The sequence below is a fragment of the Sceloporus occidentalis genome, unplaced genomic scaffold (genome assembly GCF_023333645.1).
Source record: "Sceloporus occidentalis isolate IW3139 unplaced genomic scaffold, rSceOcc1.0.p SCAF_61, whole genome shotgun sequence".
Lineage (NCBI taxonomy): Eukaryota > Metazoa > Chordata > Lepidosauria > Squamata > Phrynosomatidae > Sceloporus > Sceloporus occidentalis.
Window position 1 is genome coordinate 3,148,294 of NW_028317041.1, and position 19,226 is coordinate 3,167,519.

Consider the following 19,226-nt stretch of genomic DNA (forward strand, 5'->3'; position numbering starts at 1 on the left):
GATTTTTTTTTTATATGACATGTTGCAGCCAATAGTTACGATATCAGAATGTTCAATAAATGGATGTCTTTATCTTTACACATACATGTACACTCAAATATTCATAAATTACACACACAAACTCACTTTTATGGACAATATATTTAAATTAATAAAATATTTTAAAACACAGGGATTTAGAGCAGTATTACAAAGTCCTTTTTTTTTTTAATTTACATGAAAAATAAATGCCCGTTTAGAATGATGTATTTAAGCAGTCCGAGAGAACTATACAATGTAGCTGGTGAGATCCAGCAAATATGACGTCACATCAATGATCTGGTCAAGAATACCTGCCCGAGCCACTCTCCGGATGTTTCTATCCACTATTTCACACTGTGGGCCCAGGAAGCCTTTTTTACATAGACACTTGTTTGGCCTCACACAGACACCTCCATGCCGACATGCTGGTTCACATTTTGCTGTTAAAAACACAAGCAATTTATTATTCGAGCATGCTATATGCATTTTACAAACTTGAACTGTGACACGGCGATACCCCAACACTCAACTGCCCTTATTAATTTTATTTAGCTGCGGTCCAAAGTGCGTGGCTTTTGCCGCTTGATGCCACAGGGTGGCTTTCTTCTCTATAATGTAGGCAGGTACAGCTCTGACATTATTGTTTATGATTATAAGTGAAAATTTAAATTCTAAGGACATTGTGGGAAACAGCAGAATTTACCATGCTGAAACCAAACTGATTTTGTTTTCTGGGATGCAGTTCTAGTTGGTGGAGCAGAAAATGTGATGATCTAAAGGCTTTTGTGTAGCTCTAATTTAGCGCAGAACTTGTAATGAACGCATTGATTACTTACAACATGCAGAATTCATCACACTAATTCCTTTCTGAGGCCACCTAAGGAAGTCTGTCTGAAATCTGATATTTACAGCAAATTTCTCCCATGTCTCATATTCATCAGCCTGACTTAGCCAAAGGTTGTAACAGCTGATGGTTCTTATCCACAATCAACTCTTATCCTAATTGCCATCTCAATCTCTGTGTCTGCATCAGCTCTCATAAATAGATAATATACTGTGTGTAAGCCTATGTACAAGACGCGGCATTAAGTCAGTAAATATGGCATCATTTATTAAGTTAAAAAGTATATACTATCGAGGGGTAGATTTTGTTAGCAAAGATTAAGTACATGGAAGAAACCAAAAATGTTGTATAAGGAGACTAAATAGTACTATATACAGATCAGCCTCTTAGGGAAGATTTAAGAATGTAGCTGGAATATAATTTAGTTCACCCAAGTAATCAGTAAGCCGTAATTACAGAAAAATGACATTCCTTTTAAAAATGGCTCTACCACAAAAAAAAAATAAACTACAAAGGTAGCAGAGACTTATAATATATTTTCAAGATACCCTAAACCCTACAGAAGTTTTAAATATCTTTTTGTTTGGCAATGCTAACAATACCCTTCCATACATTTTCTTTTCGGTTCCATGAATCTGGAAATGGTTATTGCTCAAAAGGCTAGCAATGATGACAAATTAAAGGGAAAAAACAACATTGTCAGAATAATAGTTTTGTCTGCACAAATATGGCCATTTGTAATAATGATATTACTGACCGATTCTGCAGAACTCCCCTTCCCATCCTTGATTGCAGCAGCATTTCCCTGTGGGGGTGCAGGGGCCATTTTTACAGTGTCGGGAGCACTCAGAGGACAGAGGCTGGACTGGGAGCACAGGCCGTTTACACTCTTCAGGCATCATTGGTCTGGAGCAAATAGAAAAAAAATACAATGTATTATTTGTAGTCGAAAGGTTGAAATTATGTAAGTATGTATGTATGCATATGTATGTATGTATATATATATATATATACATATACATATATACATACATACATATATATGTATATATATACACACACTTGTCTTTTGTCAGGTTGCTAAATTAAACAAACCCCAAAAAATACGGCAACTAACTTTTATGAAAAAAGGCTGCACAAATGCATCTGCCACAAGGTATACTGCAACAAGTTCAATACACTGGTCAGTGTCAGCCAAAACCCACTTGCATTCACAAAACAGCAGAGAGTTGATTTGAGAGATCAGAAGTGCTACCTTAACACCTGGATGACTGAGAGGAAAGTATGCCCCCTGTGGCCAAATGTATATTTGCATTTGAAAAATAAAGAAAACCAGTAATTTGACTATAGGCCAAATCCCAAGATGCAACTATATGCATTAAAAATATGAGGCTTCGGTATTGTATTTTGTCCAAACCACACAAACTTTCTAATATATCTAATAATTAGGGGAAAGAGGTTGTTGGGCCATGAGTCTCTAAATCTTGACTATGTATGTTTGTTACCCGGCTTTTAGAAAGCACTGTAGAATTAAAGTACCTACAACATACCAGTATATATGTTAAACAAAAGGACATGATATAATTAATATTATGTGTATGTTTATTAAAATAATGCATTACTGCATTGACTAACAACATAAATGTGCTGCTTGATCCACAAGTTATAATAAATGTAATTGTGTTGTTATGCCACTTAGACCATAAAGAGCAAAGATGGTAAGCATTTGAGCTGGGAAAAAGTTAAAAAATGTAAATCTCTCAATGTTTAAATTTGTAATCCAAGGGCCCCAAAAGTATAAAAAATCAAAATAAATACCAGTCCTTAGTTATAACCATAAGCTCATTACTGAAACTGGCACAAAAAAACTATTTAGTTCCAGGTGCAAGCAGTTAAATGTATAATAAATCCAGTGACAGTAAAGAAACTGCAAAAGGCCAATAAATGGTCTGTATAGAAGCTGAGTTGTATGCAAAACTATGTACTAAAATATTAAATAAAGCAATATCACACATTATAACATTTTTACTGCCAGCTGGGGTAAGATAAATTAATTTAAATTAGGACAATTTTGTGGGAAATAGATGATTCTAAAAATAATCATTTTGAAATATCTCAATAAAAGAACAAAAGGAAGCACTAAGTTATAGCCCCTGCAAAACATTGTATGGAGGGTACTAAAAATAAATCTGTATTCTGTATCATTAGCAATGTTAATAGACTGTTGTCTGGGGAGACGTCACCTTGGCCATCCTAGTCGTGAACACTACTCTGATCATGAAGTATAACCTTTGTTAGCTAAAAACTTTAATAAACTAAATCATATTAATGAATGGGAACCATACCATGGCAGTATGAGATAATTAATCATTTGAACTATAAATCTGATGTATAGCTTTCTGACTTTGTGCCATGCCGATCACTTACTCCAATTATTATTATAATTATTATTATTTTTATTATATCACCGTTCAATATATGAAACTGTGAGCATATTTTAGGCTCAAAATGTCTTCTTGAAGGAACTAAGCTGCCTAAAGAAAATATTTCCATAACCTGAAAGTAATTCAGCCAAAGTAAACACACTCTTCTAGAACAAACATATTGAAATAGAAAGTTATTTTCTAAGTGTACATGTTTTATTGCTATTTCAATAAATATATATTGCCTCGCATACAATCACATACTTTAATAGGGCCAATAAATTATTCCACCTGTGATCCAGATCAGTTAGAACTTAAATATATAGCTATAGCTTTTCCATAAACATGACTCCCCTAATTCCTTTACAATGACCAGATTTTGGGCACACATTGAGAAAATTGTATCACATCATAAAATTGCCTAGCTAACTACCAATATTCCATTAAATAAAACTGGTTCAGTCTTTAATTCCGTTAACACCAATATATTCTACATGATGTATTGTAACCAAAGAATGCTTAATGCGTTTGTTTATGGCTTCACAGATATGAAAATATTTGATACCACACTGTTGAGTTTACTTTTATATTACTTTATATTGAGTTATTATTATTTAACAGGATTTCTTCTATGCCTTCTGCACAGCAAAAGTAAAGAAACATGCCATAAAAATGTTACGATAAAAAATACTGGTGCATAACTGCTAGTTGTCCCATATTTTAGAAAAAAAAACTTCGAGTTTCAGTCATCCTGATTTTAAACTCATCTTATCTTTTAAATGTTATACTCTTCATAGAAGTTTTCCAACCCTATGAGATAAGCTTGAATTTCTCATATAACTGTGTTGGGTATATCTGTTCATTTATCTGTCGTAATGGCATACTGAGAAATGGCTTCTCCAAGGTAAAATGTTACCTATAGTCTGGGGAGATAAGTTATACAAGTAAGTGTAAAAACAATAAATAATAATCACCATAGAAAGCCAGATTAATCACTGGGGCCCGGAAGTACTATTGAAAAGACAAGATATATAAGCACGGGACATGCAAGGTAGTGGGTCCACCAGTGCTAAAGCAGCCCATAGAGCCATTTATTTCTTTAAAAACACTCTTTGATTGAAGGAGAGAAGGTTGTCCATTGACAGCTTGTGTACTGAGTGCTATTTTAAATACTCTTATGGAACATTCTACAACATTCCCTTCAGTTCTCACTGTGTGTCATATATATATATATATATATATATATATATATATATATATATATATATATCTCATCAGGGCTTTCTATTATTTAGATCTAGAGAGATCCCAGATGAAAAAGTAAAAAAAAAATATCAAAAACAAATTTTAAGAATAAGCAAAAGCGGTAAAAGAAATTGAATGGACATACCCAGTTTTGCTTAACATACATAGGTTTATGCAAGACAAGAGTACAAGTTTTATCTTTTCATATCATTTAAGCCATTTATTTAATTCAGTTTATTATATTGAATGGTCAATACGACAATCCAGAGATTATCTGATTCGTCAAAACATGAACTACTGCTAACATGATCTTAATTAAAACATTTAATTTGGTTATTTGTATAAACTTTAAAAATTCTTGCGTTTTTTTCATAACTCTTTATTTCCCATTGACTAGATTTGCTAAAAGAGAGAAATGTCACACCATTTTATATTTAGTTCCCTAAATAGCCCTGTATCGAATGGATTAGCCATGCCACATTTGTTCTTGACCTTTATTCCTAAAGACTTATGTCATGTTTAAAGATCCTGGTGAAGCTAGAAAGTTAACCCTTCTGGAACCAATGTGGGTCATTTGTGAACCCATTACACTACCAGAGAGGATAATGAAAGCATTGCTCACACCCCACCAACTTGCACTGAGACGGTTAACGGCTCAAAGGTTAGTGTAACTGCTAAACAGCTTTCACCGCTTCCAGGGTGGTCACAAAAACAACACCTGCTTCATAAGCACTTGGCAGCTGGGTCAACTGGCGCTCTTGGAGTTTATCAACTGAAGGGTTCACTTGCATAGAACTGCTCCTGGAGATCTGCTGAGAGCAGGCTTATTGGGTTGCTTTATTATGCACACTTTTGTTAAGGGTGGCAAACTGAATAGCCTGCTAACTGATAGCTCAAAAGAAAAGACAAAAATACTTTTATATAAGCATTCACAATGACAGCAGAAAATATCACAAAGTAAGGCAATACTATTAAAAACAAAACAACCCACCAGAATTTTGTTATTGTTTTTTTTTTCTTCAGGCTTTCTGGGGATTATTTAGTGATTCTGGTATAAAGTGGTTAAAGTGGATCAATGTGCTGGAACATTCCATTGGTTGCTATGGTAGTAAGACCACTTTACCACTTTGTAGCAGAATTGTTCTTTATAAATAACCCCCAATGTATGTTGTATTCATATGCTTGTCTACATTCTGGAATCTTGCTTACGTTAATACTTGTGCTGGCAAGGTATGAATATGTTTTTGTCCAAGAAGTTGTAGCATGAATTTTAAAAGGACATACAAATTGTTACATTTATTTGGCTCTTGAAGACTCAGTACCTTTTCATATTTTATGTTGTTAGACACAAAAAAAGTGTGTATGACAGGGTCCACCTCCGGTAAGTATAGCACATTGTACTAGTGACATCACACAGCATCCTGTGACATAGCAGAGAGGATTTCGGGTACATGGGTTTGCGCATACAACCCCACTCAGGCGGCATATTTGTAGTTTGTATTCCTTTTGCTGTTTTAGCGTCAGCATTGAGATAATAGGCGGAGAGGCTGATTTTAAATTTCATAGCCAATTGGATTGTCCAATGTATAGTTGAAACGGTACCCCTGAAAAGCGAGATCTTGTCATTATTCAATGACAGGTGTACTGTAAATGTAAATTATGATGTTAATTTCACTCCCTGTCAGCCTGACAAACAGTTTTATGCAGTATAGTTTACACAGCTCATATCCCTTTATTTGCAATGTACCTGAAATATATAAGATATAAAACAGATATCTTGGAGCTCCAAAACTCAAAGCTGCAGATGATCCTTAGCCAAACGCTCTCTGAGGATCTTGGTAGTTGTAATTTGTTAGCTTTAATGATACCTTTGTGGCTCATGTAATAATTTTCTAACATTCTAATACCAAACTGGTTCTGCATAGTATCACTGCTAACTACTTAAAAGTATCGTGGGTTCATGATAAATTATATTGTATATTTTGTACTCACAAAAAAAGTCATGTTTCACCTGCATTCAAGACAGTGTTTGTAAAAAAAACCCCCCAAAAACTAAAACTTTCCAAGATGTTTGGAAAAATGGTTAGTGGTTTAGAAATAATGTATTTAAAACTAACTTTTCTATGTCACTACTAATCACGTTTCCAATGTATCCATCGCCACTATGGGGTCAATGGGTTTAGCATTCTTGAAGTTCACCTCCTCCAGATCTTCTCAGATACTCAATACAAAACATCTTTCTCGCCCACACACAAAATAGCCCTAGCAAGAACATTGCAATGGGAGGTCTAGCCTTTCAGGTATGATATTCAGAGACCACCCTACTAGTTGACTGAATACAAGCACAGAGTCAAGGTCAATTTAGATGCTTTTTTGTAATCAGATCCCAGTGGTTGACAGAATGTGCTTAAAGCTCCAGCAACACTCAGCAAGTTACTGCCTTTATCCAATTATGTCTTGTTCTGCACATTTTTTTTTTGCTGGTTTCATAGTGAGATTGCAGAAACTCACGACATATGACAAACTATGCGAACGTGTCATACCCCCTCCTTCAATCATTTTACGTGCCATCTCTTTATGCAGCAACAAATGCTTTCCTTTTGCTAAATGTTGCTTCCCATGGTGCTTAAAAGGTTAACACACACGTCTGGCACAGGTTTTCAAATTCATTTTAAGACATTTCTTTATGTTTACGTTCTTTTCTGAAAGAATGCAACGCTGTCCGTTTATTTCTAAACGTTTACTCTGGGTGTAAACACAGCCATCTTGGGACCTGCTTGTCTGTTGGCCATTATAATCAGAGAGGACCTAAACCGTGTTTATATACACAAGGTGTTTAACTATTCTCTTCAGAACATGGCATTCCTGTGACTCAAATAGCATTGCAGGAAAATCTAAATAAAGAAGGTGATGATATATCTTCCAGCATGGAAGAATCAGGAGAAAACCAGATATCGTTAAATTTTAACTCAACATTTTTTTTTATATACATACAATGAATGCTATTGTAATTGGATTGAATACATTTCTTGGTGTTTGAAATATCAACATATTTACGTCAGGGAACCTCTTGACACATAGCAGATTTCTGTCACTGTAGTCTATATATTATGTCCTCATGTCTTATATCTGTGCTGCTGCTGGCCTTTTGTCAGTTACTCTGATTTAGTTGGCTGGGAGCTAAAATCATAGTTTATAGTAATTCTACAAAAAAATAATCAATGAAAATTACATAAAATATATACAGACAGAGCATACTGTACCTGTGACTATAGCTTGACTACAAATCCTATTATCTTAAGGCAGTTGCAGGGTTTCTTTTACTTATTTCTTTTAAAGTTAGGAAAGGTAAAATGTTTATTTCATGAGAATTGAAAGGGATAGTTTGCTGCCCCTGACAGCCTCACTAAAGAAGAATGCCTATTAAAGTACTCTGAGTATGCATTCTCCAAAACGGAAAAAGGAAAATAAGGAATATAGAAGTTGCAGCTTTGGAGCTGCCCTCGACCATGGTCTGACTTTTCCTGACACTGATTGACAGCTTAAAGCAGTAGCAGGAAAGATCTACCATTGAAATCAGTGGGTGCTCTTAGTGCGCATGTTCATGGATTTCTAAACAGACCCCCACCCTCACAGTTTGTCGATCCAGTGCTGGAGCTGACTGGCATAGAGAACAAATATCCTGCATGAAAAATAGCTGGGTGACAAATGTAAGGAATTTAAAGGGACCATGCTAAGTGCATTAAAGTGCATATGATAGCTGGAGTGACCCTCTAAAAGTGAAATGTCTTAAATATAAATTCAGATAAATACATTTGTGGTTTGATACGTTTCATTATGCTATAGGTTACAAGAATAGCTTTTTATTTTGTAAATTCTTTAATTCTTTAAGTTTTACAGGTACAAAAGTATGTATTTTGGAATAGTTTTAAATGTTTGGTTTTTTTTTTACTTTAAAAGTGACCTACTGAAAATGTTTAAAGGTGTTCCCTTCAAAAATATATGAACGAACAAAAGTTTACTTAACTAAATAACTATTACCTGGATGGGTTTGGTCATTTAACATTACTAGGAGTGATGTTTGTAATGCTCTATTTAGTTACAGTTTTGTTAAATTCTGGACAGAAATTGGAACAGGTACCTTTAATTAAACATAGAAAATAAGACTCATTGCCAAAACATTACAAATGTTTCTAAGAGCAATATAAATTTATGAACTTTTACATCTTTTTTTTGTTTTCTTTATCAAATTAGTTTGACATTTTTTTAAGTTTTCACTTGAAACTTTGTATTAATAGTTGCTAGTAGAACATTCTAGTATTTTTTTTTATTTAATGTTAACGAGTGTCCTTACCTTTTAGGGTCAATGATCTTGTATAGTTTCCCACTGTGCGACTGAGTCATACTTTTACTGCTGGAGAGTATGTAGACTTCACCTGTTAGAAATACCAATACAGCATGGGGGTTATGTACATTATTTTATAGCATAGCTCAGGCATTTGTCAGAATTCATATTTAACACTTTGTATGAGTCATATCATCCATTAAAGGAACAGTACCCTGTTTGGAAGTTTAACATATCATTGCCTCCAAATATCTTGAGGCTACGTTTTAACATGCATAGGCTTTCTATGTTTCTTAAATCTAAAACTCTCCCTTACACACAAGTGTGGGAAACTGCCTTCATCTGAGAGCAGTATATTGGCACAAAACTATTTTTATGTTAGCAGAATAAAAGGGTACCATCTTTCCCTAAGATCTCCCTCTTCTCATTCTTGTTTGTGTGATGTTACTGTCACACAGTAATCAGAAAGAAGGGCTCTCCAGTCCTGCATGTCTAATCACAATTGGTGTCATCAGATACCACAGTGGGGTCTGTACATAATCTGCAGGCCCTCTTTTATATTGTTTTATGTTGACCACAGTGTCAGCTGTGACACCTCAGAAAATGATGGACATCCTAACCCCAGAAGATGGGGAGCTCTGGGCTTCCAACCTTCTGATAACCGGCCCAGGTATGCTAATGTACTGCATCTTACTTGTATGTACAATGTATTATACGGCTAAACCATTTTGTGGATGGTAAATCAGCCAGCACATATATAACTATAACAGTTAATACAAATTAATTTGCCTTACCTTGCTCATCTTCACCAAATCCTAGTATGTGTCCTGTGAAAGGTCCTCTACAAGAAGTTCCACTGCCAAGACAGAATGGCTTTTCTTGCCACTGCTTTGTTGTGGGGTTCTGATTGAGTGTTATAAAGTTTCTGAAATTACACAAATCAAGACAAACTAATTTTATATATATATATATATATATATATATATATATATATATATATATATATATATATCATGTTCTGCCTGCATATATAATGAGATACAATACAATTTGGAATGCTTAGTGATTTTTTTTTTGTTTACATCATTTTAATTATGACATGCACAAAACAACAGATACATAACATAAGTTCATCTAGCCACTGTTATGCTTTTAAGTGTTTTCAAAAATTGTTTTACTTTTTTCTCACTGTACTTAGATGTCATTGACAAATTTTTCAAAATAAAAACTTTTTTTTATGGACTTATGTGAAATAACTCACCCATAGCGGTCGCCAAATACATAACTGCCATACAGCCGCTCGGATTGACAGCCTCTGTATATAAATCCACCGACCATAGGGCCACTGCTCATTGGCTTGAATTCTAGAAGTGAAAGCTCACTTTCTAAAAAAGAAGAGGAACTACCACAGTGTTAGGACAAAAATAATATAAGAGCTTTATAGACCATTATCACATGAAAATGTATATATTAGTGTAACCAACAGATACCAGATAACATATACTAAAGTTACTTAGCCTAGTATAATACCATGTTCATTTTAGGGTTTGATGTCTAGAAGCAACAAGTCAGCTAAACCCCTAAAGACTGGAGACTATTATTTCACACACCACAGTTTCTACAGTTGTCCAGATGCCCCTTCATTGGTATATATATATATATATACATATATATATATATATAATGAAGAGACTAGACAAGCCAATATCCATTGAACGATGCTTCCTAGCCCGTTGGAAACTGGATTTGCAAAGGGTTCTCTATTATGAAGTGTTGTGAGTGAGTGGGGCAATAAGAATATTTGTTTTAAATCAACAAAAATATGTGGCAAGTATCCATGAAGCTGAAATTACTTCTACTGCTACAAAAAGTTACAAAAGAAGAAAATGGAGTCCTTAGTCAAAGTTTATACTCTCATTGGGCCAATATTGAAAAAAGATGAGATCTCTTATTTTTTATCTAAAGACGAGACCTCTGAAACCTTTAAGCTCCTATCACTCTACATCTATGTTGATCCAATAAAAGGTAAATGGTTCTTGTATCTTAATAAAGTATATTAAACTTGATATTTCCTAAATATCATTTGCTTTACATATACAGGATTCATAGCTATTATGTATTCAGCACACACAAAAAAACTAATTTGGGTTTTTTGGGACAACCTTCATTGGCACAATTAAGAAAACAATGGTCTACAAGACAATATATAACAATAATAATTTTCAGTGCTTATCTTCATATCTACAAAGCCTTTCAAAAGGTGTCTTTTGCATCAACATCCATTTGATGGGGGCCTACAACCCTAAAGATGCAATGGTAGCACTTTACAGGTTGCTTTAGCCTTTTTAACATATCCCTAAAAAACTAGCTAAAAGTAGTTTAATCAATCATAATTAACTACTGGAAATGAAAATTAATGGCATATTCCATCATGACACGTGCTATTAAGATGTGAAAACAAAAAAGGACCAATTTCCTAAAGAAAATATTTTTAAATGGTGTAAGTTGGATTGGGGTGTTAAAGTCATAACAGGCAAAGAGAGCTTAATTAATTGACTTGCATTAGTTTAATGACACATCTTAGAATGAGCTATTTCCTGAAATATTAGAAAACATGTTAAATTTACCATTTGCCTTTTGCCAACTTATGTTACACACACTATAACCTATGCATAAACTTGTTAATATTGTAATAATAGCCAGAGGTACAATAATGGGTTTCACACGTGATTATGTAGTATCCATAAACAGATCTAGATACACAATGCCAGAGAGCCAGGCAGGCTCCAGGAGGACAGTGCCACACACTGACCCCGATGCCAGGTGCAGCTAGGCAAAAACAAGGAGATTATAGACGTTACAGGTATTGGTAGGTCACAAGCAGCAATGTATATAGTTATGAACCCTGGGAGCAAGAAAGTAACAACTCAACTGATTAAACCAAGCTCCTTATGGAAAATACCAAAATACTCATAGGTAGCAAATTTCCACCTCAGGTGTTTGGCAATGACTGGTTAACAGCTTCTATGACAATATTTAGTGTATTTAAGCATTATAATTTTTCCTTATTTTATTTTCAATTTTTAAACATCATGAAACAGAACAGATAAACAAACGTTTGATTGTTGTTAACTTACCATAGTCTTTGCCCTTTATAATTTGTAGTATCCTAGTGGACGACCTGTTCTTAGTGCTTGAATCTGAGCAAATAATTGTCAAATTTGTATTGAAATCTTTGGAATGATGGTCAACTGCACATCTATATAAGAGGAGGAAAATTAAGAAGCACTGATTAAAAAAATGGTGTAATGCAAACAAGCATTATTTCACCTTTCATTGGAGAACAAATGTGTAAAAAACCATAACTTTATAACTAATAAGAAAACTATTAAAAAGTTTCTAAAAAGACTATTTTGCACACGCTCAGTACTATTGATGTTAAGCTAGCATGTATTACATTGGCTTCTGCTTCTTCCACTGATGTCTGTGGCACCCAACTAATTGGGGTGGTACAAAGCATGCACAGGAAGTGTACTTAAGTATACTTCCTGCCTACACTTACTAATAACTAAAGAATGCATACACTAATTTATATGCAGTATAATATGCAATATGGACACACATATGAATTCCACCCCCCCCCCATTTTGGAGCCTAGACTGTTGCTTTAGGGACACATATGAATACTTGTATATTTCACATCATATTTCATATCATTGTCAAGTAGCAGTCTTGCATGGTTCTGGCCTCCAACCTGTTCCACAGACTACCATTGTAGAAGCACAGATGAGACTGTGGACATGGCTTACCTGCCTGGGTTATGTAGTCCATGCGCAAATATTTCAGGGGGTTGGTTGGTACTGTTAAAATGTGGATTGCTTTTGGGAATGGAATATAAAGCACCACACATATCTATGTCAACATCCAATCGCAGTACTGAACCTGTAAAATCACTAGAAAACAAAAACAAAGAATAAGTCCAGAAAATGGTAACCAACGTTCCCCAACTTTCTCAGATGGATAAACTTGGTATGCACAATTACATTTTATGCTTGAGTCACAGCAACAAGAGTGGTCGCCTTTCAGCAGCTTCTGATTAATAACAATGGACAACATGCATAATATTTCCACACAAGCGAAAGCAACAAGACAAAGAAATGGATGGAGGGCTTGTACTTTTTGATTGCACTATTGGGTATGCACTATTTGATTGCAAGAATATAAGTATTATACAATGGTATCAACAGGTGTGATTTCTATAAACATCCATAAAAGGAGGATCATTTTGTCAATTAGTCTAATCCCCTATGTTCTATAGTACTGTAAGGCGTTTTTGAGACAGGCTTCAAAAACCCTAGTTTACATAAGAGCTTCTAAAACTCTCCAGGTCTGTGCTCCATTGTTACTGGGCTCCAGGCCTCAAGGGTTCGTTTTTTTCCCATGTGCAGCCTTAATAAGACACAAGACATTAATGCACGACATTAGAAACCAGTAGCAAACACTTTTCCTGCTAACTCACTCTCCAGACTTTGGTGAGTTTTGAATTCTTGAGAATATGAAGTTACATTGTTGCTGCTAACATTCTCACCAATTGTCATTCTCACCAAATTTGATATTTAAATCTTTAAAAAAAAATAATTAAAGGAGAACATCTGCCTTTAACCTTCCCTATCAAGGCAGTGGTCAATGGAAGCAGGATGTACGATGCTATTTTTATCGGACCTCTCGTCTAATTTTTCTGTTTCATTGAACTACAGGTTTTAAAGTCGTCAGGCAAGTATTTGGTTTATTTTGTACTTCAAACAGAAACTGTGAAATTCATGCAAGGATTTTACCTCAGACCATCCATCTCTTCCATATCATCAATAGTTATCATTCCATCGCCAAGGAAAATATACAGGAAGCCATCAGGACCAAACAAAAGCTGTCCTCCCAAGTGCTTCCTGTGTAACTCTGCCACTTCAAGAAATATTTTTTCTGTCCTTACGTCGACCTGACTGGGATTTTTCCTGTTTCAAATAAAGAATTAACTCTACTTACATTGTCTCACAGCAATAGATGTATACACCAACACAATGATACAAAATATTGACAATAATAATGACAATTATCTTATTTTAACTTTTTAATAATATTTAATGATAATCGTGTTTTGAGGGACCAGACTTTCTCATGCAAAGCATTAATTACTATATCACCTCTTCATAAGATATTGGTGGGGGAGATTTCATTAACAATTCCCCATAGACTCAACTAAACTGTAACATTTAGGCACGATGATCGAAATCCCTTACCTTAATGGCATATTTCCTTACGTTATCCCAGCGTAAAGATTAATAAAATGCAGCAAAAGGATCACTACTTAAAATTGGATATGCTTAAAATGATGTATCATATGACCCTTTCAATACCAATACCCTTATGAATCAAAATGTAGTCCTTGTCCAATGAGTGGTAAAACCATTACTAAATAATAATGAATATAATTCAGTGGATTATTTGATTCCATTGAGTGTAAAGAGCACAGAAAAAACATACTAGTTTGCATTAGTTGTCCTGCCAGTGATACTCAGAGGTTTAATAGTTTTTTTTATAATTTTAAACTATTAGGCAGATACCTTCTGGAGTTGAAAGTAACTAAACAATTGGGGACTAACATAATTAAGTGAATAGCTCTTTGGTGGTATGCTGCTCAGAGTACAGGGCAGCAAGTTTTGATGATAAAGTAAAATGATAATGTGATAATGTGATAATGCTAATATACAATGCATTGATCTGTGTGTGTATATATATATATATATATATATAATGTGTTTAGGCAATAATCTAAACCATGCAGCTGTTACAAGATCAAAGGTACCTAGACACTGTGTATTCGACAACTCTAAGAATGTGGTCGTGAGGTCCGCTGGCCCAGCGCTCTTGGTTGGTGGTGTACGACACATAGAGCTTTCCATTTTTCTTATAATTGGGATGGAATGCAAGTCCTAGAAGTCCTCTTTCATCTCCTCCCTGCGGTCAAATAAAAAACACAAAGAATCGTGAAGTTAATTATGTGCCCTATTGTGTTTCAGTTGGAACCCACAAAAAAGTCTCTTTCTTTCTACCGGATAATCTGTGCCCAAACTCCTTTCTTTATTTCCTAACTACTGCACAAAAAGGATTATAAAACATTTCACTTAGGGGGAGTATTTAAGAGTTTGGACAAGACAATTGTCTTGTGCAGTTATCTATGTGCTAGGCACTTATAGTACTTTTGTGAAGTGATTTGTGTGTGTAATCTTTCGGTAGCCATGAAGACAAGTTTAAGTGCTGTGGAGAATTCTTAGATGGGTTACTAGGATGCTTGTAGTTCATTGTAGACGAATTAAAAAAAAAGGTTAAATAATCAGCAGTAACTTTTAATCCAGCTATGCAAAACTTAAAAACACAGTGCTCACTGCCAAATCCCACTGTCTTGGCAATATGTTTAGAAAACATTCAAATTGCTTGTGTAATATGTAAACCTTTGTTTTACCCAGGGGGTAGCTACATCACTTGTCACAACTCTGGTGGTCTGTTCCCTACAGCTTAGCGTATCTAATAATCTGCTATCTTGGAATCCTGATCTTAGTTCATAGCCGTACATATGGTCAGCTCACCAGGAGAGACTTTTTTTCTTATATAACCAGAAACAGAGATTCGTTCGGCGACTGTTACTTTAAATAATATAAATGGCATGCAATATTCACATTCAGAGAGCAAAGGGTATTTTACTCAGTCAATGTCCTGTTTTAACAATGAGTGACACTTTTATTTTTACACAATAACAATTCCTTATGTAAACAGTTAGATGAATAACTTGTTATTATTACAGAGCTTGTAAACAGCCTGTAGCAACATGGCCATTTGATATAGTTTTAAATTAAGAAAAAAATACACACACACACACATATATATAAATGAAAAAAGTCCACATTTATCGTTGACTGGCAATGCTTCACCTGGTTTCAGAACCCTACACATCTCCCATACATAGCCTTACTGTATATGGATAATATTAATGTACAAGCATCATTTTCATCTTGTAGATATAATACAAGATGAAACACGGAATAATGAAAATGCTTGTATTATTTTGTGCAGCTTTGACTTGAGGCCCCACAGAATAATATTTACCAAGAGGTTCACTTTCCAAACTTTAACCTCTCTGTAAGTCTATACCCTTGGCTATCATAATAAAAAAATAGGCGAATATAGATCAGATACACACAACAGTTTGAGTTCATCTGAAGCATTACAACCGCTTTTCATTTTCAGGTAGACAAAGTTGCACATCAAGTGAGTTGTTGTCAACCAACAGTCACAGAGTTACACAGCTTGTACCCAATTATTCACTTGACTGTAATCTTCAGTAAAAATCTAGTTAGCATAATGCAAGCCAGGGATATCTTTAACGTGGGGCAAAAAAAAGGGCAGCTGCCCTGGGTCCAGACATTTCCGGGGGCCCACGGTTGTAGGGGTCGCAACTGTATGTATGAGTATGTGTGAATGAGCAAAGATGCCACAAGCATGCTGTTTGAGGCAAAGATAGCACAGGTAGGCATGCTGTTTAGGGAAAAAGATGGCAAGTCATATGCATCCAGTCTGGGTCCTGTGGATGCAATTTGGGTCCCAAGGCCTAGGTGTGGCATCTGGGTTCCAGGGTGGGCTTAGGGTTTCAATGCATAGAGGACTGGCAGCATTTGACCTGGGGCACAAATTCAGCCAAGTGTCCCTGTAAAACAGTGCCCCATCCAGTAATACTGTGTCCCAGACGCATTAGGCAGACAATGTGCCCTTGCCAGCCAGCGCTTCTCTAATTGTAGTAGGGAGGGGGATGGAGCATGAGTAGAATGAGAGGGTATTGTACAAAGAATGATAGGAGTGGACCGGTCTGCAAAAGTGTAATACCCACTCATAATCCATAGCATGCCTAAGAAACATGCACTGGTTGCTTAACTTCTAGATCATAAAAGATCAATATATGGTATTAATGGTAGATGTCCATCCCCACTCACAATACACAAAACTTTCTGTGTTATAGTGAATAAATTATTGTTGCAATATGTGAATAGGCAAAGCACACGAGCTATGGCTGTGACTGAATGTATATCTTTTGTGGTAGCCATAAATGCTAAAGCTGTAGACAACCATCTTACAGGCATCAGGCCCCGTATGGGAACAGAAATGACATCTAAGCATCATGTAATTCAAAGGAACAAACTACTGTATGTTCCAAAAAGGGATTAAAGCAAATGTTTTAATCCATCATTAACCATGGATACTTACCAGCATGGCTCTCCTTGTGATCAGTGATAATGGAAATATGTCCTACACAAGCATTTGTGGAGTAGCATTTCTAGAATTCTTGATATTCTATCCTGTGCTATTCCAGAATACCAGCCAATAATGTAATGCATAGTTTGATAAGTATCTGGCAGCATATCTCATTACAGATTACTATGACACGTTCCAGCTAATAAATTCACAAAGGAAACATCTGACAAATCCTAAAATTTCTATTAGAACTGAAATATCTCATAGATCTTCACAGATGAATATGATGAGATTTATCTGGGATAGTTCATAAAACATCTCAGACAAACATGTTTAACTCAAAAAACGAAAATATTTATTTGAATAAAATCTCCAATATTGAAAAACTGAAAAAGGCATTTCAATTTTGATCTCACCCTGAGATTGTGACACGTGTTTTGGACACGCCTGGAGATTTTCAGATTACACTTGCAAATTCTTGTATATAATGCTAGGAAAAACAGGGGGAAGGCCAGATGGTTTTAAACTAAAACTCCCACCAACCCAGCCATCTTCTTGCTAGCCAAGTGTAATTGGTGTTAAACATTTGATAACTGCTGGAGGGCCAGGTGACTCTTGGACCAGGATCAGAAACCCTGATTTTTTCCAAGAGTGTTGTGCTGATGCTTATGATCTGGCAGACTGGAAAAGGAGAAGAATTGTTTTAGTTTGGGAGAAATAAAGGAACCATAAGGCTCAGGTGGCAACTGCTGCACGCTCCCTGCAGGTGATCTAGTGGAAATAAGTAGGTGACTCTGTATGTGACCCAAGACTGCAGCATTCGAGTACTATAGGAAGATGACATCCTGGATATTTACCATTTAACATGATATATACACTATTGGATGGAAAAATGTATTTAGATAACAATATTTAACCAACACTACTTTTGTTTACAATGCAGATGATTTATTTGTAATGAAACTGTGTGATTGAGTTACCTTTTTGTCTGGAAAAATATTTTGGGCTTGTGTCATAGTGAAGTCCTGAAGCAGACAGACTTAAAGATAAATTATTAATTATTATTAAGAGCACACATTTTTTCAAGAATGGAATTTTTTACATTTTACTCGTTCTTTTCCACTGCAAACCACCTATTTTGTTTAAAAAACCTAAAAGGTGTAACATATATACAGATTTACACCCTAATGTTTATTCTGTGGATCCCATGCATTGTTAGTGCACTAGACCACAGCATACACAGAACCCAAACCATTACTCTCCATGCATTCCCCACCACATGGCATGGTGTTCAAACCAGATGATTTTATACACTGTGTGAGGTAGAGACACTTGATCCTCTGAAGTGCTTCTTGAGCCACCAATGAACCCTTGACTACACTTTTTTGTCAGCCCGGATGACAGGTAAATTAACATTTTCATAATACCAGCCTTTGGGCTGAGGCTTTGAATAGCACTTTTTTATTTTTCGTATTTCTGGGGATTTTCTTGTAATTAGATGCAGTACAGAGTGTGACATAACATAGAAAATGGATATTTTTTTTTCCATGAAGCTTTTTGGGTGGGAGAGATGATTTATGCCATTTGGATCCCACCTCTTCTTGAAGACTTCAGTGATTTGTTTGCACTCTCTGTTGTTCCAAGAAGATACAGTCCTATGCAGGCTTCAGCCAAGGAGGGAAGGAAATGGCCGCATATGCAGATTTTGTGATTCGATAATCAACTGTGGCTCTTCATGGAGCACCTATAGATATGCCAGATTCATCACTTGGCCATAGAAGAACCAGCACTTCATGCTTCGATATAACAATCAAAAGTCTCCTTAAATTGCTAGCACTGTGCATATTTGCCAGACCAGATGGATCACTACACTGCAGTGAGCCTCTATACTCACAGCCCACAAAGTACACGGTTCCATACACTGCAGAGAATGCACGGCTCCCATAAATGTTGCCTTTGTAAGCTGCACAAAGTACATATAATATCCCAGTCTCCATGCAAGAAGGCAAACCAGGACTCTCCATATACTGCATGCTCCAAAATGATACTC

General features: G+C 35.5%; 1 protein-coding gene across 1 annotated transcript in view; it reads right to left on the reverse strand.

The window, feature by feature from the left end:
- Window positions 1-267: 267 nt before the first annotated feature.
- Window positions 268-19,226, reverse strand: part of LOC149287415 (hedgehog-interacting protein-like) — a 54,811-nt gene continuing 35,852 nt past the window's right edge. The window contains exons 5-13 of the mRNA XM_089492940.1: window positions 14,739-14,890; window positions 13,714-13,887; window positions 12,688-12,831; window positions 12,016-12,137; window positions 10,140-10,263; window positions 9,673-9,803; window positions 8,888-8,969; window positions 1,623-1,771; window positions 268-461 (exon numbers count right to left, since the gene is read on the reverse strand). Coding sequence (XP_089349066.1) covers window positions 268-461; window positions 1,623-1,771; window positions 8,888-8,969; window positions 9,673-9,803; window positions 10,140-10,263; window positions 12,016-12,137; window positions 12,688-12,831; window positions 13,714-13,887; window positions 14,739-14,890 — 1,272 coding nt within the window. The remainder of the gene's footprint in view (window positions 462-1,622; window positions 1,772-8,887; window positions 8,970-9,672; window positions 9,804-10,139; window positions 10,264-12,015; window positions 12,138-12,687; window positions 12,832-13,713; window positions 13,888-14,738; window positions 14,891-19,226) is intronic.